The 26,160-nt window shown below is 41.1% G+C and overlaps 1 protein-coding gene across 1 annotated transcript; it reads left to right on the top strand.

The window, feature by feature from the left end:
- Positions 1-18: 18 nt before the first annotated feature.
- gng12a (guanine nucleotide binding protein (G protein), gamma 12a) lies at positions 19-25,937 on the top strand. The gene is made up of 3 exons (XM_018677132.2): positions 19-414; positions 23,083-23,191; positions 23,802-25,937. The coding sequence occupies exons 2-3, from the start codon at positions 23,099-23,101 to the stop codon at positions 23,925-23,927; spliced, it is 219 nt and encodes a 72-aa protein (XP_018532648.1). The 5' UTR covers positions 19-414; positions 23,083-23,098; the 3' UTR covers positions 23,928-25,937.
- The last annotated feature ends 223 nt before the right edge of the window (positions 25,938-26,160 follow it).

Genomic DNA, 26,160 nt, shown 5'->3' with positions numbered 1-26,160 from the left:
TAGCTTGACGCTGGTGAACCTCCGCCTCTACATAGTGTTTCGGTTGGTCCGCCTCTCTCCTCCCGACTAAATTCGGCTGTTCTCGTCGCGAAACGTCCAAGTAAAGGAGGAAAAGGAAAGGAGAGGGGGGAGACTGGTCGCACTGTGAGAGGAAGAAAAAAGTAAACGACAATTAAAATATTGTCACCGACCGTCAACGGAAAAGTGAAAGCGGCGTGGATCGGCAGCGACAGTGCGGGTCCATGTAGAGCTAGTTTTCCACAGTCTATGGTGTAAACACATTGGTGTAGTTGTGACATTGCGCCGTGAGCGACAGAGCAGAGGGAAAGGTCTCCTCCCAGTCTGTTGACGGACAGAGTTTGGCTTCAGTGAAAGGAGACACGACTAGACCTGACTGTACATTACCCCGGCCAGGTAAGACTGCCATGTGTCGATAAACTGTCACATTACCAGCGCTTTTACCTGAAGCAACAGTTGGTCTCAGTCTACTCTCACTGTGAAACATATTTACTGTCATTGCTGCCAGCTTTCACAGTCTTCATCCGTTTATGCAACTCTTCTGTGGCACCACAGCTAATTTAGACACAGCAGTGTTTCATTTTACATACCTGTGACTCCACTGAGCGCACACACAGACATGGGATTTGCTTCATGAATGTGGTATTCAACAGGTGATATCTTGAGCTGAGGCTTTACTCAGCACAGTGCTGTCTGGGCCTTCTGCCCTGATTATTCCCCACAGGCCCCACCTACTGTGTTTGCCACATAATGACTTATTTTGGAAAGCAAATAGATTATTCCAGAACAAAATAGCACTTTTAATAGATATGTAAAACCAGCCACTTCCTTCCCATTAGTTGATTATGCAATAGATAATCGCAGGCAACATTGCCTGTGTAGTCCTACGTGAACCAATTAGATTATGAGCCCAGTGTGATGGTTGAAGTGGAGGCCCCACACAGGGAAGTGGCTGAAATGTTTACATGGAGCATCAACAGCTCTGTTGATGTCCCCTGGCCATTAGGGAGGACAGAATACAGACCGGCCATTGATAAGGCCAACTCATTAGTACCCCATTCACCGCCATCAAAGCCTCCTCTCTCAACGCCCATCAACATGAGTGGGTCGCACCGCACACACTGTGGGAGCTGAGGATCACACACTTCCTGCCTTCACGCTGGTGACAGGGGTTTGGTTTTGGTTTGGTTTGGTGTGACGTGCAGCGCCAAGTTTTATCATGAAGGACTGAGCAGCTTTATGACAAGACGCCAGGCAGGCGAAAAGAAGTGCCTCAGAATTCAGAAGAGATGAAACGACAAACGCGAAGACAGGAACACACGCAAACAAAAATCTGTGTCAGAGTCTGTCTTACCAAAGCACCCGTAGGTGCTCATCAACATTTGACACGTACATGTGTGTCTCATGACCCACATACATGTAGGTATCACTGGTAATAGCAGGGATTTGCAGCATTATGTTGTTGTTTTCCTAGAAATGAAGATGATGACGACCATAAACAGCTGCCTTGTCTGATGCAGCCAGGTCTGGTCATAAGGCTGTCTGCTGCAGTTCCTTGGAACAAACACTAGCTGCCTGTACTGCCAATATCTGTACATCCACAAGAACTTTTCATTTCCCTTCCCTCATTCAGATGGACAGATCACAGTTCCTCAGATTAAGCTTATTGAGATGTGAGTTCAGTGTTGAGGTAAAAATGTGACCTTTGACAGTTTTTAAACTCTCTCTGCCAGCGTCCGTGGCATCGGCTGCCTTTGGAGTTGTGAGAGTGGGTTAGCCCGGGCTCCTGGCAGGATTTAACGTGACGTGTAATGCATGTAAATTGATTAGTAACAGGAGGAGGGGGTTAGCTGGTCGAGATGGGAACAATGTCTTCCTTAAGTCAAGGATTAGATAAAAAAGGGCAGGTCCTTGTACAGCTCCAGATTGAGGGGAGGATTGATTTTGATCTCCCTCCTCTGTCTCTGCCATATGAGTTTAACTTATGAGACAATGGATGAACTGTTGGGATCATGTGGGAAGTGGCACATGCAGCTGTAACCAATGCTGTATAGTATCTTATCGGCTAACAGGCTGCTCTGGAGGCATCTCCTCAGACACAGAATGCAGGCCAACTTGATCAGCAGCTCTGTCTGTGACCTTTTTTTTTTTTTTTTTTTTTGGACAAACAGCCAGTTTGGTGCAGGAGGAAGACGTGACGGTGGCCGCTGCCTGAGCCTCTCGTCGGCCAGGATCTGTTTCCTCATAGTGCTGTCTGTGGATTCCCCGCAGGTCTTTCAGTGTGCACAGTTTGTTGAAGTAGGAGTTGGCGTGTGTACGTGCCTGTGCGTGCTTGCCACAGTGTCTTTTGAGTGATCTTACTACTTCCTTACTGGGCTGAGTGATTCACATATTTTCTCAACATGTTACACGCACACACACACACACACACACACACACACACACACACACACAGAACTTAAGTATATGTTTCTAAAAGTACGTGTTCTAAAGTACATGTTTCCAGCTTTTCTAAGACTATGCTCTCACTCTATCACCTTATCTTTCTCTGTGTGTTTCTGAGTCTTATAATAATAATGCAACGACATCCTGATCCAAACATTTCTGTCATGTGTAGGGTTGCATTGGTTTTTAAATCCTCACTTAAAGAAAGCATTTTTAAGGCTAAAATGATTAGCTCAGTTAGTTAGTTAATTAAAACAAAATTAAACCTCACACAGTTTCATATCACAGAGAACTGGATGTCTTTGGATTTTGTGCTGTTGTTCAGTCACTTTGGACTCTGCGAATCTGACATTTTATGTGGAAACCAATTATTAGATCAAGTGAGGAAATGATTGACAGATGAAAATAACCATTAGTCGCTGCCTCAAACATGTTTTTCAACTTTGGTTTTCAGCCCTGTTTAATCATTTTACTAAAGTTTACAGTAAGATGTCAGAGTTCTCAAATGTTAAAAAACAAGCAGACCTATGAGAACTTTCCTAAATCTAAATAAAAGAACCAAAAATGGGCAAAACTTTTATTGCTGTCAGGAACTATACTGTCAGAGTAAACAAGATTACAAATCTGATGAGACATTTGATGTCATCTTTCAGTACATGACATGATGGACTGTGAGTAACATACATTTCTTAACTGTAGGGATAATTTTTCCAAACACTTTTCACTGTCTTTTATAATATCTCTGATTGTATTAGACCATTGCAGGCAAACATTGATTGAAAGTTCTTTATGGTAATCCATAAAATCAGGTAAGTTGATTTATCAGGTATTAAATCTGGTAGATTGACCAAAAACAGTCACTCTTGACTTATTATTTTATCCCTAAACAGTTTTACAATTGATTTTTTCCCCCAGAAGATTTAGAAGTTTCACATGATCGCCCACACCTACACAACGATTAATCAATAATCTATCAAAAAAAGAATTTAACACCAGCTCAAGTTATGTATCTAAAAAAGCTCTGACTGTATATGTTGACAATAAAAAAAGCCTTTTCTTTTTTAATATTACATATAACTACATATACTCTAACAAGAACTCCACAATCTCCATTTTTCTTTTCTTTTCACAAACTATGATTTTTCAGCACATCATTGGTATGTAAAGACGTACTGTAGCCCTTAAGGGCTTGCCCCATTTAGTTTTTGTGGTGTGTGTGTGTTGGTAGTCACAAGGCCTAGCCTACAGTGGCTGGTTTGCCTGAATTCCACCCTGCCCAGGAGCAGATGTACTGAGAGGAGTGGTGGTGACACTGCGGATACACAGTCACACCCATCTGTTGGTTTGGCAGCAGAATTACTTGCTTTCATGAAATACCAAGCGTTACTGGATCCCTTTTTTATTGGCTCAAAATAGATCGACTCAGTCACATATCTACGCTAAAACAGAAACTTTTTGCAAGGTATTATTTATTTTTTTTGTGTATGCTCTCATTTGCATATTAATAAGAAGCTACAGGGGATGAAATACACACATGAATGAAGATAGACGGTAGATTTTTCACTGCTGGTGTCAGGAAGTGAGACGTTGCTGGTGTTCATGCGCTAATCAGGTCGACATCAATATCTGATACACATTTTACCAAGCCAAGCAGGAAGTGTTGTCATGACACCCATCTCAGATAGGTAAGAAAGGTAGTGCAGCAGATCTGATTTCCCGTCATTCCTTTAAATGTGTGAAGATTTTCTGATTCTTATTCATCATCTCGGCTCTCGGTTTCTCTCTGCTGCCTTCACGCCGACTGTCTTACCTTTAACTTCTATGACAGACCAGTCACAGGCAGGGTTAGATGTGACTAAAGTGTGTTCAGAGTGCAGAGCCTCTGCAGTCGTGTTTGTCAGACTGAGCGGAGGAGACGGTTGACACACAGAAAGGTGGAACCGACGTCTCCACCCAAAAAAATCCTATGACGTTCAGTTCTCCTCATTTTATTCTCACATCAGTGTAATATGTAACAATGGTCTACATGATGTTTTGCTAATAGATGTTGTTGGTTAAAAGGTTTAAATGTGAAATGATTAGAAGCTCAGTCATTACAAGGGAACTTGTGCTGCAACCAACAGTTACTTTGTCATCAGTTAAAGATCATTAATTAGCATATATTTGGCACTTTTCTTAATAAATGACCTAAATGGTTACTGTTCAACTTGTTTTTGTCTCACTTGACTAATTTCCTCATATTTTCAGCTTTAGAAACAGTCATAAACAAAACACTGGCTTTTTTTGGGGAGAAAAAAAGAGTTATTTAAGCAATAACTCATGACAGCCTATGGTATGCTGTGACCTGCTCGTGCCTATGAAGTGCTGGGGGCCTGTGATAGCATGTCATGGGCCATTAAAGAAATCTAAAACACCTCTCTAAAGTAAAACTTTTGGAGGAATATTTCTGAAAACCGGTGTGTGTATTCTGAGCATACGTTTTCCGACTGAATGCACCTTAACATGTACAAAACAACAGATTGGTGGGAATGAGTTAATAAGTCAACTCAACAACGCCATCTTGAGTCTGTCTTTTTGTGTTTTAAGCAGGTGTTGGTGGTTTTAGGTTGAGGCACTTAAAGTCAATGTACAAGTGTATTCAAAGCAAAAAATTTTTTTGAATGTGTGTCAAGAAAAGAATTAGTTGGTGTAACAGGAGCCCTCATATTAATAGCAAACCTAATGGGGAAACACACAGTGACATTTCAGACCTCAGAGAGTTTTTTATTCAGGTTAGTCTGGAGGCCTCAGTTTGCTGTAAGTACACGACTGTTCATCCTCAGCTCTCATTGGACAGAGAGAAGGAAGCAGATAAGATAGGTGTGTTTAGAGTGTAAACCATGTCCAAGGTTGAAGTTCCTCATAGACGCTGATCTGAGGTTAGATTTGCAGCCGTCTCTCAACTTGTCAAGGTTAGTTAACGCGCTGAGAGGCCGTGTGCTCGTCAGTATTAATGGAGAATCTCACAGTGTAAAGTTAACAGGAAGGAGCAGTGAGTGTTTGTGGCAGAGGTGTTGGTAAATTAATTGTCATTTTGTTTCACCGCATGAAGCACTGAACATTCAGAGATCAAAACAAAATAGTTAAACTAATCAGAGATAAGGAAACATGTAGGAATGAATAATTAGTAAATCAGTTATTGACCTGCGACTGTGAATGATTATGATTCTCAATTACACATCTTAGACACCAAGTTTTAAGCAATTAATTTAACTGTAATTAACTTAATGATGATATTTTATGTAAATTACAGTGTATATTTATAATGTTTATGTATAATAATGTTTACAGGTGATGCTTACGCAGCAAAAAAGGTCAGTGCATATTTTTCAAACATCGGTTTGAAACCACAGTTACAAACATAAACAAAATTTATAACCCCCCCCCCGAAGATTGAATCATTTCACAGGAAATGAACAGTTTTCATAATTATTAATTGTAAAAAGATACATTTAATGAAAGTAATGGTCAATTGTAATCCTGTATTCAATCTTACAACAAACTCAATTACGTATGTGAATGTACTTCAAATTTATGTTGTATAAATACTGCATATTGGACCTTCATCTGGAAATCAACTGTTGTATTAAAACTTCAACAGGAAGCATGTTTCAGTCGAGCCTCACACGTCTCTGTGCGTCAGAGCTCTGGACAGACAGGACAATGACGTGTAAGTGACAGAGAGAAAAGGTTATTTAGAGATCAGAGGTGACAGTGAACGTGTATTTTTAACTTCAAGCTGCTGCATGCAGGGATATTTCTCTGTCTTTAACTTGACTCTGACAGGGAGGATAGGAGGGGGCACAGAGATATTTCCCTCCACCGACTTGCATTACTACGGAGTCATAACAGAGGATTGCTGCCAACTTCTCAGGAAACAAAAACACTAGTATGAAAAACGTCCTTAAGAGAGGATACATTTCTTGCTCTGTGGTCTTGATGCTCTGCTTCCTCCCCAGTGGTAATGTCACAGGAGTGGATGATGTTTGGCAGTGTCTTAACACCCTGCAGCTATCTGTAGGAACAAACAAACAGTGTCTCTCTCACAGGACATCGGCCCTTAAAGCACATTTTGTGGGTTCTGCTTGGAGAACTGTGTGTGTGTCTTTTAAATGCTTTGCATAATTCGAGGATGAATAAGAGGAAACGCTGGTTCTCTGTGTGATAAGTTTTCGTGGTATTTACATATTTTGTGAATGGGAGAGGACGGTGGAGTGTTTTAACATGTTTAAGTATAGACCAATGCAAAAATATGTACTGTTACAGCACTGTAAGGTCTGGACTAGTCGTAGAGATCAACTCTGAAAACAAAGCACTTTGGGTTCAGGTTACTTTGGATGTACAATAGAAGTACAAATAACCTACAGTTCCTTCTTTCTGCCACTTGGTGGTGCACTCTGACTGCTTTCTGCCTCCCTCTGGCTGCTGGCTGCTGGAACAATATCCAGTGGCCCTGCTGTAACAGAGAAAAAATGTGACAAGGTGTTTCTTTGTGCTTTGATGCAGCTCTTTTACGTCAGCTAAGGTTTTAAGTCTAATTCAATATTTATATTTGTCCCACATGGTGCCAACTTGAAACCCAACTTTCCTGTGTGACCTATTTGCCTTCATAATGACAATTCAACTCTTTATCTCACCCCCTGTCTCTCACACACCATCTGTCACTTTTGCACCGCCAGGTGGTCTAAACACCCCGTAAGCTTTTATTAAAGTTGTCCATTACACACAGCCATTTCTGTTTATTCTCATGAGAGAGACAGAGTGTGTGTGAGTGTGTGTGAAAGCAGCCTTTTCCTGCAGAGACAGAGAGGAAGTGTGTTGAATACAGTGTGTTGCACCTGTGACGTGAGTCAGTTTTGGGTTATTTGTCCTAGCAGACAGCTCAGATAGTGTGTGTGTGTGTGTGTGTGTGAACCCCTGTAGATCATGTTACTGTCTGGATTATTTACTAGAGGGAGTCTATAGTAACCAAAACAAGCAGAGTGTCATTAACAAACAGATGAGCTGCTGTTTGTTGGTAACCGTCCTATAGTTACAATATTTTAAGTGGTGCTAACAATAATATGCTTAATTTTTATATTTAAGTGCTTTGTAGAGATTAGAAGTAAAGATAAAGTCATGCAAGACCCCAGGACAGAAAGAAAGCAGTATGAACCTGTTTGAATACAAGCAAAGCCAAGAAGAACAAATGTAAGATTATTAATTAGCATTAAAGCTGCTGAAGTTAGATAAAAATGGGACTGTAAAATGATTCTAGCTAAAACTATGATTGTCAAGTTAACTATAATTATACAAACAGCAGATGATGTCTGGTTGACACAATATTAAAATATTAATAAACTGAAGACTTATAGACTAATAGACTTGTTAAATTTGGAAATAATCTCACGTCATTAACTCACAATACAATGCCTCCTGCATGTTAACTTTTCTCTATGCTTGCATTTCAGAATGAATGAAACCTGATTTCTTAGAAATGTTTTACACTTTGTTTTTCACTGCATGTGTGATTGCTTAGTGTTTCAAGGCTTGTACCCCTCCCTGACCTGTGTGGTCGACGTTGTAGAAGTGTTATGTAAAGCCAGTCCCCCCTGTCTGGTTAGACTGGGAAAAGTGGTTTGAAGTACTCCCACTCACAGGAAGACACACCTTCTATAAGGACACAAACTCTCCTCACTTACTGTATGCTGTTTCCTCTGACATGCATGGCATTTCATAAGACTGTAGCCCAAATATGGGCATATCCTGTCAGAGGGGGAGAGAGAGAGTCCAGCCAGCATAACGCAGCTTCCTGCCAGTCAGGTAAGAAAGAACAGGAATGGCTATGATTTCCTTTGAGGCGTAATGTGTTAACATCAGTCTTGAACATGTGCATGCTGACAGTGTGTGGTGTTTAGTAACTGGGGGAAAGTTTAAGATGCAGCAGAAGCATGCATTTCAACTTAAAGGCTTGAGATAAATGAATCATTCATAATGCTTGTGTGTGTGTGTGTGTGTGTGTGTGTGTGTGTGTGTGTGTGTGTGTGTGTGTGTTTGTGAGCAGTTGAGAGAAACAGTGTCACTTTGATGGATTCTTTAATTTCTTTAGAGCCTTTTATAAGTCTTTAGGGAACTTTGCTGGCATCTCAAACAAAGGACACTGTATGTGTGTGTCCTCATTGAGGCCCAGTTGGGATTCGACACCTGTAGCATAAGGCTACGCATCAACACGTGTCTGCGCTGTGTTTTAGAGGAGGACCTACACTCCTCCCTCCCCCTCTTTTTGTTGCATTAAAGTCCACGGGCCCCTAAGTTTTTGTTGGACATCTCACTATGTTTCTCTGTTCAAAACCAGCAGGAACAGGTGTCCCGAGAGATGCACAATCGCTGCCTGTCTCCTCGTCCACCATCGCAGTGTCTCCTCATTTGCTGAAATCAGATGTCTCATTCACACTTATGTCAATTTTATTCACTTTCAAAGACATCCAAGGCTTTGTTTGACTATGATTTAGTCGCTCTTTTCTGGTGCTTGCTGGAACAAGGACTCACATTTTGTCCAGGAATGGTTCTTGTACAGTGGCTCCTTGTGCAATTACCTCTCTGAACTGTGTCAAATAGGCAATGTTCCTTCTCCACTGGCTTATTGGAATTCTAGACAGTTATTTTATTGTGTGCAGTTTTTTTTCTCAGCAATCAGTCGCATAATCTCAGACATTTCATACTGGCTCCATTTTGGGGAAAAAAAAGATTATATCTCTTCGTACCCAAATTCCTATAGGTTGAGCATGTCTTGCTTTGCAACAGTAGAGTTTTGTTTAAGGATTTCCACCTTTACGTGAGCTTTTGGCACAGTTCAGAAAGCCACAGTTTGACCAAGTAGCTTTCTGTGCATTAACTGTTTTGTGCAGAGACCATGTACATACACTGGATTTCTCTTTTCCACAGTCCCTTTTTAAAATATACAAAACTCCTTGCATGAATGAGAGAGGTGGACCTTGTGACCCAGTTGTGCTGATACATGGATAAAGCATGGAGAGAGAGGAAGTAAAGGAGAGACAGAGGGAGGATGAGGAGGAGGCAGGCATCATTTTTGAAGGGATGTCGGGGTGGGCTGCAGAGGAAGTGGCCTCGCAGTGACCCACAGTGTGAGCCTCTTCCTGCACCCAACATGTCTTTGAAACTGTTAGATGAACGGAGCCACAGTGATTGGAGGGGAGGAGCAGCCATTCATGTGGCCTCTGATTAATAGTAACTCAGACCCCTTTGTGTTTGTGTGTAAAGGGGGGGGGTGTAAGTCAATCTGGCTGTGTGTAAGTCAATGCGTCTGTCTGACAGGACTTTCATGCCTTGCTGTCTTAAATGTCCTGTAGCCACACAGACTCTATTTCAATGATTTGCTCTAATGTAATTAGAGCATCTGTAATCTCTCAGAAATAAACAGGAAAACTAGAGAGCAGTGGGGAATTCACTCTGTACTTTTCTTCTCTGCAGCCTCTGTCTCTGTCTGGAACTCTTCAGATGTTTCAAAAACAAAACTAAAAGTACTTTTGACTGACTGGCATGTCTTTGCCCTGTTGTCACCCTGAATATTTCAAGTGCAACATCCTGAGTGACATGAGGTTGTTTCAGCTTCTTATCAGGGTTTTTTGTTGGGAGTTTATGCAGTGATGAAATCCGTTCTTGTTCCTGTGCAGGTTTTCTGAATTTTAAAGGGACGCGCCCCTAATTTTACACATAAATATCAGTTTAATCATCACAAGCAGCACTGCTCAGTCTGCAGCGCGGTTTTATCATATCATCTGTGACTCTGAGAGGGAGCTTTCCAGAGTTTTTAAAATTACCTTAGTGATGTCATTAGAGTCATCTCGGCGTGGGCTTAATACTTAAGATGTCTAATGTTGGTGGAAAGAAGCGAGCATTACATGTAAATGTAAATGAACAGATTAGCAATCTTCCAACCTTTGCTGCTCTCAGACAGGTGGGGCTTTCCACAAAGGAAAAGAAAAATGAGTGCTTAAAAGTTTTAATGATAACAGGACAGTCAGTTTAACTTGCTGTCCTGTTCTGATTTGTTAAAACTTATACTTCTTATTTTAAACAAGACAAACAGAAACTCAGATTTATTTCCAGCCACTTTTGTCTCTGAACAACTGCTTTCAGTATTGTTTTGAGTGTCGGTCTCTCCTATGTTGGCCTTTTGTCCTGACCTCGTCCCTCTTCCTGCTCAGCACTGACCGAGGCCTTCAACTCTGTCGTAAAGCGATCATAAAATCAGTCACCTGGCCCTGAAACAGTGGAATGGTAAATGCTTGCAGAGTTTACTGTGAGAATGTGTTCATGGCCTGATAGTGCTAATTAGTTTAGAAGTGGCAGTCCATCAGTAGAAACTTAGAGTAAAACTTTTCTGTTTGCAGCTGTGTCCATACAATTCATCATGAATCTGCATTTGTCAGAGTGACAGTTGCTTTTTTTTGCCACTAGAACTCAAGGAATTTGGCATCAGCACTATTCCCTTGTTTCTTTATAAACTTTCCACCTACCTGTTCCTGTTTTTTTGAGTGTGTGTGCGTGTGTGTGTGTATTCCTTCTCATGCAGTTTGTCTTTTGAGTAGTCACATGCAGTAGTCTGTCCACTATCCACATGCCTGTCATTCCTGTCCTTGTTTGTTCAGAAGTGTCCCTTCTTACTTCCAGATAATGTGGCTCATTGGGTCCTGAGCTATTCACAGTCAGTGCTATAGATAAAGACGCCATGAGACCACGTGTCTTACCGGTCATTACTCATAAAGTAAATCCCCTGCTTCCTGTAGGCCGAGGCACAGCTCAGGTGCCTCGGAGTTGCTCCATTTTCATTGTGTGGCTTGTTTAAGATTTGACTAAAGTAACAAATACTCACATTTGAGAGGTTGAGCAGTGTAGCCGATCAGTTCTGCTAAATAGACCGATGGCTGTGTCTTAGGTGTAGTTTGTGACTCTTACACTATTAAATGAGCCCCAGTTACCCCCAAACTTAACGTGTTTAGTGTAGAGAGAATGATATTCAGCCTATTCCCGTTGGCCTGTTGAACTCTGACCAGCGAGGACAAAGGTCAGCAGTTTGTGAAAGCAACACACGAGACTAAGCACAGCTTCTCAAATATCCACTGATTTAATGAGGCGGTGGCAAAATATTGACGAATGTCTGGTGCAACAGGAGATAGCAGTGCTCTGAAATATTGATGCAGGTGCTCGCTACTTCTCTCTCATCCAAATTTCAGTTTGAGTTATTTGCATGTACGGGCAATAGCCACTGCTGTAAACCAAACATGTGACAAACTGTAATAACATCGTAATATATAAAATAAAATAAAAGTTAAAAATAGAATATACACAAGCCTACTTAAACACACAGGCATGCACGTATACATATTTACACATATATTTTACACACATGGTTTTATAAGGATACAGACTTTTGTTTGGATTTTTTATTTTCATATTTCACATTTAAATCACATTTCCCAGAGTCTTTAGATCAACAAAATATTCACATGTAAGACGCTGGTACCATGACACATTATTTAAATGATAAATTGGTCATCAAAATTTGAGTTGAATTTTCTAGTGGTGAGCTGATCGATTTAAGTGTGTAATGATTTCAGCTTTATACAACAATGTGTTAACACTGGGATCTTCCTAATTCACCTCTGCAAGCTCTGTTTGGGACATTTCCTGTGGATGCCTCAGACAGGTATTTTAGAGAATTCAATTTGGAATTTCACAACTATTTGAAATGGAAAGTGAATTTATGTAACTTTTTAATATAACTTTTTTGATGGTATAGAAAGCTCTGTTTGTCTTTCTCTGCCTCCATTCACCCCCTCTCCCTCTCTCCCTCCCTCTACCCCTCCTAGCAGAGGAACTCATACATTTTTCCATCACTAATCCCTTTGTCCTGTTTGACAGGGTTAGTTGCTACCATTAACTTCAGACCTGAATTTATTGTTCTTAATATTATCTTTTGCCTTCTCTACAGCATTGCAGTGGTGGCCCTTGACTATTAAAATATATAATCTGTTCCATTAAGTAATGTTAAACATATTAAGCATATTTATTAGACAAAGATTGTGAAACTTAATTTGTTTGACAACTTTCACATATGCAAAGTATGGCTATATGGTTCACAGTCACACTGAGTGCTATATATTAAAAGTTGGGTATTCACACACAACTGCTGTAAGTTTCCAATAAGTGACGTCTTCAGTTCATTGCTAGTTACTAATTGAAGTGCATGTGTTTTTGCTAAGGCTTCAGAAAATGATTAGCTTAAAAGTTGAGCAACGCATTACCTTGAATTCTTTTAGTGAAATTGAACAAAACAGCATCAAATCCTTTTGCACATTAACTGAGGTGTGTGGGGAACCCAGCATGTCACATGTGCATGTGTTTGAATGGCAGAGAGGATGTCCAAGATGATGAACGTTCTGGGCGCCCACGCACATCAAAAACTTCTGAAAACATTCAACAAATTGAACAAACAGTTCAAAATGACAACTCAGTATAAGAATGGTAGCAGATCTGGTCTCCATTGATAAAGAGACAGTTCAGCAAATTTTGTGTGAAAGTTTAAACATGACAAAAGTATATGCCAAAGTTGTCCCAAAACGTTTGCACACCAGCTCACACTGCACTCTCGGTAAAGCAGTTTCTGGCCCAAAAACAAATCACAGTGCTTGACCACCCTCCTTATTCACCTGATCTGGCACCATGTGACTTTTTCCTCTCTCCTAAGATCAAATCTGTGCTCAAAGGAACACGTTAGAAGAAAAGTATGACAGAGGTTCTGAGACAACTGTCCAAAGAAGACCTACTGCCCTGCTTTGATTAGTAGAAGACCCGAATGCAGCCGTGTGTTGATGTAGAAGAGGAGTATGTTGAAGGAAAAACACATTGAAAAATGTTTATGTTGTATAACATTGTATCACAGCATTAGTCTCGTTATTTAATAGCCATACCTTGTAGACATAGGAAATATTGCATATATACCTTAATATTCTAAAAGGCACATGTAAATATCCTCTAAAAATAGACTTTGCACCTTCTGACACACACACACACATACACACACTCACACACACACACACACACCCCAACCCCATCTATGTCACCCTCTGACTAATCCCATTTCCTCTTTACTTGAAAAACAAACTCATCTTTATGACCTTCATGGTGTTTTCTAATGAGTTGTGTGACGTCCAAGCCATTATCAATTATTCCATCCATGTGCGCTGTCGTTTAACCCTTTCTCCTTTAGCTGCAGCAGGGAGGAGGGGCTGTCTGACAGCCTGGTTTGAAACTCTTCAGGCCTTTCTCTCTTCCACCTTCGATGTAGTGGTAATAAACAGACCAGCTCAGGGGTGGAGGTTGGAAAGACTGCATGCATTTGTTTATTGTTCCATATAGGCAGGGCAGTGTCGGGCCAGAGATGGAGATCCATTGTGTAGTATCTCCCAGCCTTCGTCATGAATAGTAGCTTTGAGAGGAAAGAGGGACTGGGGCAAAAAGGCAAAGTGCTCACAATAGCTTTAAGTTTTATTGCGTTCCTGTCGCCGGCAGCAGATTTTTGGCATGTGACCAAATGCAACATACACACAGCTGCACAGCTTGTTTTCTCCAGCTAAACTCTCTCTCTCTCTCTCTCTCTCACTCACTCACACACACACACACAAACTCTTATCTCTCTCTCAGTCTCAGTCGCAAGCACGCGTCTTTCTCTACAGCTCTCTGCCCCACCATTCATTCCTTCCCTGCGTCCATTTCCAGCAAACTCCACTCGGCTCGCACTAAGCTTTCTTTTGTGCAGCTTTAGGACAACAATGCTGTTTGTTTTCCGAGGGCAGAGCAGAGAGACGCTGCCTGGCAGCCTCTCTGCCTAGGTCGCCCGTGTCTCCTGCATGTCATCCTCTGTGCGTCTGCAGTGACGTCTGAAGGGCATTATCTGCCATAGGCCTCTGTTTGTTTTGGGCTGCTCTGGGCTTGATAATGACCCATTACTGGGGAACCAGTGGCTCATAGGCACCTCAGTGGAAACTACAGAGACCTTGCTAATCTGGATGATACCCAGCTGGCATTAATACTAGCTACTTTTGGGAGTAGTTTTTAGCTGAAACCAGCTCCACTGCTGCCAGCATCAACACTGAACTGTTAGCTATTTTTAGTGCATACTCTAGCTGCTAATGATATCACTGAGGCGCTGGCTGACCTCTGCATCTGTGTTTATGCGTCGCTCCCAGACGTTTGGCATCCTGTGTGTAAAGCCAGGAAAGCCGCTTGTGTCTGAATACTTGTTGAGCATCAACCAAGTCTTTTACATAATTAGCTCATTATCACCAGCCTCTCCTCTGGAAGGAATGCAAGGAGTTCAGTTGCCCGTTGCATCAATGGAAGGAAAATCATTGTTCACCCTTTGCTCTCACTTTCAGTCCTTCTTTCTTTGTGCATGTCACTGCACCTTTTCTTCACTCTCATGACGTATCTTGCATGACATACGAGTTAGCTACTTCTGTTGTTGGTATTCTCCCTTAAGTCATTTTATCTATGTCATCCCTACTTGCACAGAACTGTGCACTGTTGATATGAAAGATATTAGGTCCCAGTGTACATAGTCTAAGATTACTTATGTGCTGTTAAACCTGCTTTAATACCTATTTTGATTTTTAAAAAATGTTGGAAGAAAGGGGAGTGGGAAAGAAAGTGGAATAGGTCTCATGATAGATTTTTTTTTTTTTCTCAACCTTTAGGTGTTCAGTGTTATATCCTGGTGTTCCCAAGCAGACACCCCCTCCTACACCTGCTGCAGGTGTCCATTAGACCTTCACTTGCCTACACAACACTTACACTACATTCCCCCTTACATTTAAACCACACAGCACCCACATTTAGGATTACACAACTGATCATTTGCAGTCTCAACAGTAGACTAACAGCATGGCTGACCTTGCCTGTGTGAAATGGCCTACTCAGCAGTCCAGAAGCCATTTTTACTACCTGACTCACTGGTGTGTAAAAGAGGTAAAATAAGTCAAGGACAAATTTTTGGCCGTTTTTTTTTTAATGGTGTGAAAATGCCCATAATTCCTCTGCTAAAGCAAGTGACCCTCCATGTGTGTTCATCCATAAATGTAACTTATTTTTATCTTGGGTAAAGGGTAAAAGAATAACAGTTTAGTTTTAAAGAATTGCAGTGAATATCTGCTGCACCATTACTCTGCAAGTCTAAATTAGGCAACATTAGTCAAATAGGAGAGTGTGTGTGTGTTGTGTTGTGTGCAGAGTGGAGGTTGCCCAGGAGAAGACTGTCTTATTTCACCATGTGAATTCTCGCCTGTGCTTAATCCTTGCATACCAGAGTGTTACTTGTCCCCTGTGTTATCACTGTTATCTGTCATTATGTCAGGCAGTCGGAGTCCCTGACACACATGCTGCTCCTCTTCAGTCTTGTACCAGCCACTGAATGTGCAGTCGGTCATGTTCACACAATCCTGTTCTGAGTATCATCATGTTTAAGGACACTGATTAGCTTACTTGGCTCAGTATCTCACGGATGTCTTACCTTATCTGACTTGACACGCAGCTTTTCTTTTCAGAGCTAAGTGCTTTTGAATTCATAATCAACTGGGCTGGCTTGTAATTCCTGCAGCAAAACTTGTCAGCCATCTAGTCTGAGCTTGAAACAAGGAATCATTCATAGCTTATTTGGACAGGAATGAGCCACAAGTAATTGCACATGAATTTAGGATTTAGAAATCCTGCAGAAATGAGTCCAGTCTAGTCTTCTGTCTAGACACTGTGTGACTGTGGTACAGTAGGCTGGATTGTTTTTATATCCTGTCAAGCCACAAACCTTCAGGATTGTGCAGTTTGCCAGATTCTGAGAACCTACTGTATGGGGGTTTAAGTTAAACTGAGACTTCTTCACAGTGATACAGGAATGACATTGTTATTTATAGCACCACAATGTTTAACTTGAGTAATTTTCCATTAACCTTTGTACAGTCCTCTCACTTTTCCTGGAAACATCTGCTTACACAGGAATAATGGACGCCCCTCAGCCAATCACAACCAAGCAGTCTTGCAGACCAGCATAGAAAGGACTGAATTTCCTAGTATTCCCTTTGTAGCTTACAGAGGGTACAGCCAATGGCTTGGGTGGGGTGCTGTCAGCTTCACTTATCTCAGTGGCCATACCTGGGGTGGTGCTGCAGCTAGTTCCACTTAGAGCACAGGCAGAAAACTAGATCATGTTTCCTCTTTATGCTGCATGTTCTTTACTGAGGGCTATACTTGCATGCAGCTGATAAACCTGATGCTCTTGTATACACTGCTTTTACTCCTCATGCCTGTAAACAGTTTCTTTCTCAGTTGTTTACTTATCACAACTAAGTCCATCAAGGCTTTTCTAAATGTTAAAAAGGCATTTTAGGGGGCAGACCAGTGATATTTCCCGGAGTTTGTGCTACAGATGACTTGTGATATTGTCTTCAGGGTCTTACAGTCTCTATGGTTTCTGTTTGTCTGGCTAAACAAAATCATTGTGATATTTGCAGAATTAACTGCATGATAGCAGCTGCCAAAGAAACCAGACCTAAACAGCAACTCCTTTCTTTCTCTTGGTGGGAAAGTGGTGATGTTACTCTGGTGGTTCTCACAGCCTGCCTCACCCTTTCTCTTTCACAGACCTAGAATCTCAACAGAACAGAGTCTCTCCCTCTGGCTCATAAACACAATCCCACTTTACTCAGCAGCAGGACTGATGACAGAGTATTATTGAGTTTGATAAGCACGGGAACCAACTGAGAACAAGGCAATGTTTATATGAAAGCGGGATGGGACTGCATGGTGACACAGATTTGATCTGAAGAGCAACGGACTGAAGTGGGGTCATGTTAGGTGGAACGTAGGTGCAGCAGGAGACGGTTTTTCACTCAGCTGGGAAAGTGCTGACTGGCAGCAGAGAGTGCAAAACGGCTACTTTTGGCTTCGCCTGCAGACTGGGAAACTCCTGCTCGCAGAGAGTGTGTGTGAGGGGGAGGGGTGTACATGAGAGAGATGACAGAGTTGTGTGTGTGCATGTGTGTGTGTGTGCGCGCATGTGGGTACACAAGGGAGACTAACTACCTAATATACTGGCTTGTGGCTGGGGCCCAGGTCTTTGAACTCTCTTTTGTTCAAAGCAACAGACATCTGTCTAGACACCAAATATTGCCTTTCCACAATCCACTGTTCTGCTCTTGTCAGCTGGTGTATAAAGTCACACAGACACCAAGCAGCAGATACTTCAGGGCCTTTTTAACATGATTATCAGATGGGTTACAGGCATTAAAACAACAACATTTGTTTTTGGAAGCAGATAAGAAATTAAAGCTGTTGTGCACAATCAATTTATCTGCCGAATGACAAGCTTTGAGTCTGTTAAAAACCTGATTTTTAATGTGACAGCAAATACTCCTTGAGTAGCTGCTCAGAAAAACAACAGAGGAGCAACTGTTTTATCTGTTTATGGTGCAACCACACAAATTCTTGCAGTTTTAATGAAGAGGTCAGTAAATAATAATTGCAACCACGATCTGATTTCATGCTGCCTATGGTGCAGGTAGTTGCACACATCATTAAGACATAGTAAAGTTTGTTACCTCGCTAAGTTGGAAATATGCAGCCTGTTACCTGCAGTTCTTCATTTATCAAGTTACTGTGGCTGCTTCTTTTTGTTCCACTACTTGCTTGCAAAAATTAAAAATGACTCTATGAAAAAACAGACAGTTTGTTTTGAACATGCATTTCTATAACTGACCACTTTTGGTGCTAATCTCAGTGACTAATGCATTGCTCTTCCTGCATCTGTGTTTCTCCAGTTTAATGCTTTTAATGTGAAGCAGCAGCAGCATTGCAATGTTTTGTTGACATTAGCAGTTTCGATGCAACCATAGGAGAGTGAACAGTAAACAGTAAGCCTGATGTCAGTGAGATAAAATTACAAAGAGTAATGCTGGTTTACACGCTGCATCGTGTCGTGTAAATTACTCGGGTGTAACCAGTATGGGAATGGCGGACTCCGCCACTCACAGAGAAAACTGCTTCACTGAGAGGTCAATACAGAATGTAAGTGAAAGGCTATTTGAGGAAAAATGAAAAAAGACAGCATCAAAGGATTTAATTTCATGATTAAATAAAAATAATATTTTCTCCATACATCCATCTTTGCACAAGGAATAGTTCCAGCAAAATGAAAACTCAGTCACTATCTTATTATCAGTGTTTAAACTATCAGTGGGGTTTGTTACAGGCTGCTTCCCTGGCCTCCATGTAAGGTGTTGTGCATGGGTGAACACCTAATGTTTTTTTTCTTTCCTGTATCAAAACTGCATCCCTGCATAGTCCAGCCTTAGTCTGCATAGGTTCCATTGTTATTGAAGTTAATGAGGCCAGCCATTACAGACACAGAAAAATATTCTACATGCCTATTATCATTTTTCCCCTAAAACTGAGCTATATTTACTGTGTTTTATTGTCCTTCTAACCACAAAAAGGTTATGGAGACAATGACTAACCTGTCATTTTGGGGTGAGCTAAATAGCAGGCTTTGAATGTGGAAAAGGCAAGATCCTTGCCCACCTCTCATCACCTCATGTCAGTCTAGTCCAAAATGCAGCCGACTGAATATTTAAGCCCTAAAGCAGTTTATTTCCGGTGAGCCTACTTTATTACACAAAGGCTGCTGCAGTCTGAAAAACCTCAGATACTCAGTGAAGGGACCACACATACTGTATCGTTGACAGGACTGACTCTTCTTTTAGCCTTTAATGGATGTCGTTTGTATTCGTCAGCAGCGAATTTAAGAGTTTTCTTTGGATCTGAGCTGCAGCGTAGCATCAGTGAAACACACACACACACACATGCACAGTTTTTCATCTCTGAGTGTTGGTGTTAATGGCACTAACTCATAATGGTTCCCTGTTCTTGACACTTTGAACACTGTGCTAATGAATGGCATGTGTGCGGGTGGGTTTGTGTATGTAAGGTACAGCAGAGCAGTGGGGCCTCGCTGCTCTGTGCAGTAGGTGGTCCTGGCTGCTGTATGTGTGTGTATTGTGATAGGGTGGCCTGTAAAGGGGGTGGTCTTTTTTCTGATCCTTGGAGGTAACTTTTTTTTTTTTTTTTTTTTTTGCAAGGCCTCATATATGTACATGGTGGTGTTTAATGCCACACACTCGGGCACACACACACAGGTGTTTCAGTCAGACCGGTGGTGCTGGTAGTAGCTGGCATCACATCACAGGGGCTTCACAGTTTGACTGAGGTGACTCAGTTAGGATGGTTTGCCTGCAAAAATCACTTCTGAGTGCCGGGATTTAAGACCTGCCCCTCTCTCCCACTTCACATGCTGGTTAAACTGATACTTTGGCGCCACAGAGCAGTAAACTATTAATTCTGTCTTTACTTCATCTTAAATTGCAGCTGTGGAGGTGTCTTTTTCCTCTTGCGTGTTGTGCTCAATCACATGTCAGATAGACAGCCAAAGGTGTCAAGAGGCTACTTTTCATTAGCCTTGCTAGCTCGTTGACCTGTACTGTAAAAAGATAATTAGTGCATTACTGTCCTTTAAAAGCTATTAAAATTCTCTACAGATAAGGGGAAAACATAGTAAAGCTTGCTACTCAACCTGCCCCTGTTCAGCTTTAACAAAGCAGCGCATTGTCACAATGACTTGAATCCACTCCTGATGTGGGGGTTGTATGTTCTCCTTGTGCCTGAGTGGGTCCCTCCCACAGTCCAAAGACGTTTAGATCAGCTTAATTTGGTAACCTTAAATTGCCCTTAGGTGTGATTCTGAGAGTGAATGGTTGTTTGTCTCTGTGATAGACTGGCAACCCACTTCTCAGCTAATGGCTCCAGCCCCTGTGTGACCCTCAGAGGATACCCAGTGTAGTGAATGGATGGATGGATAAACATAATAGCAGATTAGCTCAGTAGCTAGTAGTGCAAACTTGGCTACCTCCGCCACGTGACCCTCGCCTTGCAGGTTGTAGCAGCTGCTCAAGCCTCTCCTACACGGACACAGAAGAGCATCCACTGTATTCGGTGCCTTGCTCAAGGATTACCTAGTCCCTGCCGTGTGAAGCCTGTTTGCATTTCTCATGTTATCTCTTTATTCATTGTTGTACTTGATCAGCAGCTTCTGTGCTGTGTTTGCGTATTGCACAATTTATTAACTATGTAATCTGGTTTGCTTGGTAGTGCCAGGAGGCCTACGTTTGTACCCAGCAGCAGTAAATTACCTGCTGAGAAATATGTTTGAAGCTAGTACAAAGAGGTTGACGACTAACTTTTGCTCTAATTGAGGGACTGCCACAAAAGTATTTGCTGTACTGATGTCAGTCAACCTTTTATCCAGTCATTGTTTATTATTATTACAAATGCTTGACCTTGTTACTAATAGTCATGCAGCAAAGAGCCCCCTGGGCTGGAGGTTTGTGGTATGTTCTCTACCAGGGTGCCCCTGAAACATAGCTCCTATAGACTCTTTCTACTTCCACAATGGACATTTTTATAGTTGGAAAAAATGTCTTTTAGAAATATTTTAAACTACACTTGCAGTGTAATGAAAGTGTATTCATCATAGTACTGAGCCACTTCACTTAAACAAAGCAAACATGTGGAGCTGAACCTGCATAAGTTCATCTACAGACCTCCTGACTATAGAAATGAATACAGTCACTCATCATGCATGGATGAAAGGATTTTACTCTCTTCACCTCTGGTGCCTCGCCTTTATGACTAAGATGAGAATGTTTCCATAGAATAATTGTTCATTTGCGTTGTAATGCAAAGCCCTTTCATGTGTCAGTTTTCACATTATCAATAACATTTCAGCCCTTTGAGTCATCTCTCATCTTGGTGTTTCCTTTGGAGTGATTACTTATCTTTGATGGAAATACAGCTCTGTAATCAGGCACTCCCAAGCAGAGGTCAGAAAATTTTCCTACCCTTCTCAGTTCTGTTTTTTTTTTTTTTTTTTCTTTCGTCCTCCCTTACTCTTTGTTCCTGAAACAAATGAATGAGCTGCACGATCCAGCTACAGCATCAGAAGCTGTCTTGAGGGACAACATCCTGTAGAGTAAATGGAGTAAATGGTGCAGACAAATAGTGTAAACATACAGTCCTACATGAAAAACTGGCTGTTTATGGCTGTTCTAAGTTCATGCGTGTTACTCTCAACTTAAACATTTGATGCACCTTCCCGTATTATCTGTTTTATTTACTCTGACTGAGGCCTGATTACACAACACTTTGTGCTTATAACTGTAATTAAGTATTTGGAACACAAAAAATCCCTAAGAAACATTAACAATATGCAGATGCAGAAATGAAAATAAAGGTTTACAGAAAACCTTCATTTTCATTTATGACACAAACCCCAGAGTTTGCAGCAGTTTTTCTTGTGAATTTCACAATAAACTTCTGAGAAACTGCACTTGAAGCTTCCTGTTCCCTGCTGAGAAAGTTTTGGTGAAAAGTGAGGTGTGTCTCAAGAAGGCATGAGTGTGTGTATATTGCAGAAACGTTACAGGAAATATGTGTTTGTATTAGAATCTGACAAATTGCAGTAAAAGGGAAGCAACAGCACATGGGAGAGACACTGAAGCCAGAGCTTCCACATGGTTGTGTCAGGGCTTGTTCCCATCCAGTCTGTAAATGATTAGCAGGAAGTGGAGTCGCAGCTCCGACGTCCAACTTGCTGCAGCGTTGGATGCAATAACTTCCAGACATGAGTCCCTCAGTCACATACACTGAAATCTTTACATTGCTGTAGCTTTTTTGTTTGAATGTAGATATCCTGCAATGTCAGATTTTCAGTCATTGTCATAGTTTTGCAGCTATCAGATTGTGTACACACAGTTTGAACAATGTGGCATTATATTGCCATGTGTGGGAGCTGGGATACCGCACTGCTCAAGGCTTGCAAAAGGGAGCTTTTCACACATGTTTGCATTTTAAAATCCAAAAGAAGTGATTTTGTGTGTGCATGGGCGTGCCTTAGCTTTGTGTTGATGATGTCACTTTTGGTAACAACCCTGCAGAAGAAAGGGAAGTATGGAAAGGGAGTCGTTGACCTGCATTAAACCAACATTTGCACGGTTTACAAAACATCCACCTCAAGTACCTGTAGCTGAATCATTAACCGGCTTACTATTAATTTAATGCTCTTCCCCGTGCAGACTGTGTTAGTGGCAAGTGTGTTTTTCTGCTCAGTCACTCATCTGATTTAATCTGATACACAAGAAATTTTTTGTACGTAGCTGCTCTGTGATCTGCCAAATTGCTGTCATCCTCACAACCAAGTTCTTCCTGTAATCTGAAACAAAAGTGAGCTTTTCCTGCTCAGAAACCACGCTGAAGTGCATTCCTCATCTAACAAGTGTGCTGTTGTTTTTATTGTTTGCTTGCTGTAGCCTGACCTTCATGTATTATCTGCTACATCTTCATGCAGAACCTTCTATGTACCAATCCCTCATTCTCTCCAGTGTTGATTCACAATTTTTCCCTGTTGTCCTTCATTTACAGTGTTGCATTGCCCAGGATGTCTTCAAAGGCTCACAGTTCCAATAACATCGCTCATGCCCGGCGGACGGTGCAGCAGCTGAGAATAGAGGCGAGCATTGAGAGGATAAAGGTACAGTGCAAAAATAAAACGTGCAGTGCGGCCACTTTCAGGTCATCTTCATTGTCTGCACTTGTCATTATGTAACTAAATCCACCTCATTATACTGTATGTTCTGTCTACTGTACCTCCTCTACCAGCAGCAGAATTTCAATTTTCTTGTTTCCATTTCAGCCAGTTTCTTATTATTTCATCCTTATTTAGTATTATAAATATATAAGACTGTTGTAACACATCAATGAGTCCAAGGATTTCTTTAAAAGAATGAAACAGATGTAGGAAGAATTATTGCATCTGATTGGCTGTTCCTGCTCTGAGCATACATGATAGTTCAAAAATGTTTTTTGGAGTACAAACTTGGACAGACCAGAACAAACAGACACACATTTTTAGATTCAGTGTGGAGTAAACCTTCTGAGGATGACATTATGTCTGACTTCTATTGTGAATAAATAAATAAATCAGGTAATAAATCACAGAAAAAAGATGCACTTTCGACTCCAGAACTTGCCTGACAATCAGTCAACATGTTTTCTTCTTGAAAACCACTGGATTTGAGCATCTAATTCTTAGAAGTTACCACTTGTTTGTTGTGACTGTTTTCCCTTCATTGTTTCCGTAGGTATCCAAGGCCTCTGCAGACCTTATGAACTACTGCAGCGAACACGCCAGAAACGACCCCCTCCTTATGGGCATTCCCGCTTCAGACAATCCCTTCAAGGACAAAAAACCCTGCACTATATTGTAGTGGATGCCACTTAGCCATTATGTGTTTTTTTTTTTTTTTTTTTTTTTTTGCTTATTAATGTTGCTGTATTCTTTTTGTTGGGAGGAGAGTGAGGGTGGACTGTGATTGTATCATTACCACCTGCTCTGTTAACAATTCAACCATGATTTTCTGATAAGCAGTAATTCGTAATGAGGTGTTCTGTGGCTGCCCCGTTAGCCTGTATTATTCACTGAAACTATCGGCCTTAGTGACCTTGAGCTCTGACCACTAACGAGACTTTGGCTGCATGAGTTGTGATGGCATCAGGTACGTGATTATCGACATATTTGAACAGCACTGACAGTGATGGATTTGGTCCTTCCTCTGCACACAGTCTCATCTCCACTGGGCCGTGACTGTTATTGCCTCTCTGTTTTGCCTTAAGTGGATTCATACAGCCAAAGTTTCCCTCCTGTCCTTTACATGATATCAGTTTTCACTCGCCATTCCCACCAGTATTTTACAGTTTTTGTCCAGTTTAGATCACTGATTTCAGGGATCAAGGTTTACATTGAGCTTCTACTCAAATGTTACCGTGATGTATCTTTGATCGGGACAGTAACATCTGGTGTTAAATTATAAAACTGAAGAAGGTCAAACGTATTCTAGTACCCATGACAGCCGCAGCAGCTCCAATTGGTCCACGACAATCCACATCCCATTTAATCCGCTGTTTTCCTTTCTGTTATTTACAGTATGATCACCATGATACAGTGTTGACTTAATGATGATTTAATGAAGCATTGTGTTGAGATAAATTCCATGTAAAGATTCAGATTCAAGCCATTGGGATAAAGTGACCCCAGTGCTGTGATGCTTTTGGTGCATGTAAGATACAGAGTGAATGAAGCTAAAATGAAAATGCTTTATCACCTTAATGCAGCATAAATTTTATATTTTTTGTTTTACTCTTAAGTGTCAGCTGACAATGTTTAATGAAGACTTTGGGACCAAGCCAAACCAATGATACTGCGTTTGAAAATGTTCAAATATTTTTAGCCATTCCTACTGATAACTCTCTGTGGTACGATATTTTTAGGATGCTGGCATCACGGAGCAATGCCAGCAGGTGTCACGCAGCACCGTGAGCCACGCCTACTTGCTCATCACAACAAGTGTCTTTGTCGAGCGAATGTGCACGTCGTCGTCGTCTTTTAAGTGTTTTTGGCGCAAGTATTGTAGGCACAGGTGTAAATGGTGTGCATTGATGATAAAACCACTCTCCCACGACTCTTTTTCTTTTTTCTTTTTTTTCATTTTAAACTAAACAGTTGTGTCTCTGGAGGTCTTCAATCTAACATGTCCAGCATGTTGTGAGTCTGTGGGGGAAAATATCTGCTATGGTAAGTTTCACAAAAAAGAAATAGATAGTATAAATTAAAACTTTCTTACACTCGAAAGCCTTACTTATGTTTGACTTGTATCATGATGAATGGGAGTACTGTCTTTAAAAAAAAGATATTTCTATCAAACGTTTTTATCTGTGGGATGAACGTGATTTGTAACAATGTTGTGCCATCTGTTTTTGTCTACATGTCACTAGCAAAACATGTTAAATTGTGTTTTCACTTACCTGGTGCTCCGCTTCTCAGCAGTTTTGCTATTGTTGCCTTCTCCAAAGGGTACTTTCAGGTCTTCAAATCAGCAAGATCTAGTGTTATTATCCAACTGTATTTTTTATGATTGTTTCAAACAGTCACTTCTTCTTACTTGCAATAAATAATTCCTGTTTGCCTCTTAAGGACAAATTAAGATTACCACTGCCATGTTATAATTTCTGTCCATTCAGCAGCCTCATAACAGCCTTATTGTACTATTGATAGATTAATTTAACTGTCAAAATTTGCATTTTGATAAATGTCTTTATTAATATACCAACCTTTGTATGAAGACTTAACTGAAATTAATAAAGTGAAGCATTCCTACAGTATGATACTGTACTAATATCTCAATAAAGATGTGTTGTGCTGCACAGTCAGAAGATCTGAACTTGTGATGACCACTGTCTTGATGCCACCTTCAGTTAATCCTGAAATTTATACAATATAGAAACCTGATTGTTCAGATGGAGCCAGGCCAGAGAGACCTACCCATGGTGTATCTGGGGCCGTTTCCTCTCATTAGTCGTTTATTTATATCTCACTCGGAAGAGGAGAGACCTCAGGCCTCTCACCAACGCTGTCAGACACCAGAGAACACAAAAGAGCTAAAT

Source organism: Lates calcarifer, linkage group LG4 (genome assembly GCF_001640805.2).
Source record: "Lates calcarifer isolate ASB-BC8 linkage group LG4, TLL_Latcal_v3, whole genome shotgun sequence".
Taxonomy (NCBI): domain Eukaryota; kingdom Metazoa; phylum Chordata; class Actinopteri; family Centropomidae; genus Lates; species Lates calcarifer.
Note: the sequence above shows the minus strand (reverse complement) of the source record. Positions and strands in the feature narration are given on the sequence as shown.

Excerpts from the sequence above, each read along its gene's own strand:
- gng12a (XM_018677132.2), top strand. The coding sequence starts at position 23,099 with ATGTCTTCAAAGGCTCACAGTTCCAATAACATCGCTCATGCCCGGCGG. Across the intron at positions 23,192-23,801 it reads CGAGCATTGAGAGGATAAAG|GTATCCAAGGCCTCTGCAGA; the intron begins GTACAGTGCAAA and ends TTGTTTCCGTAG.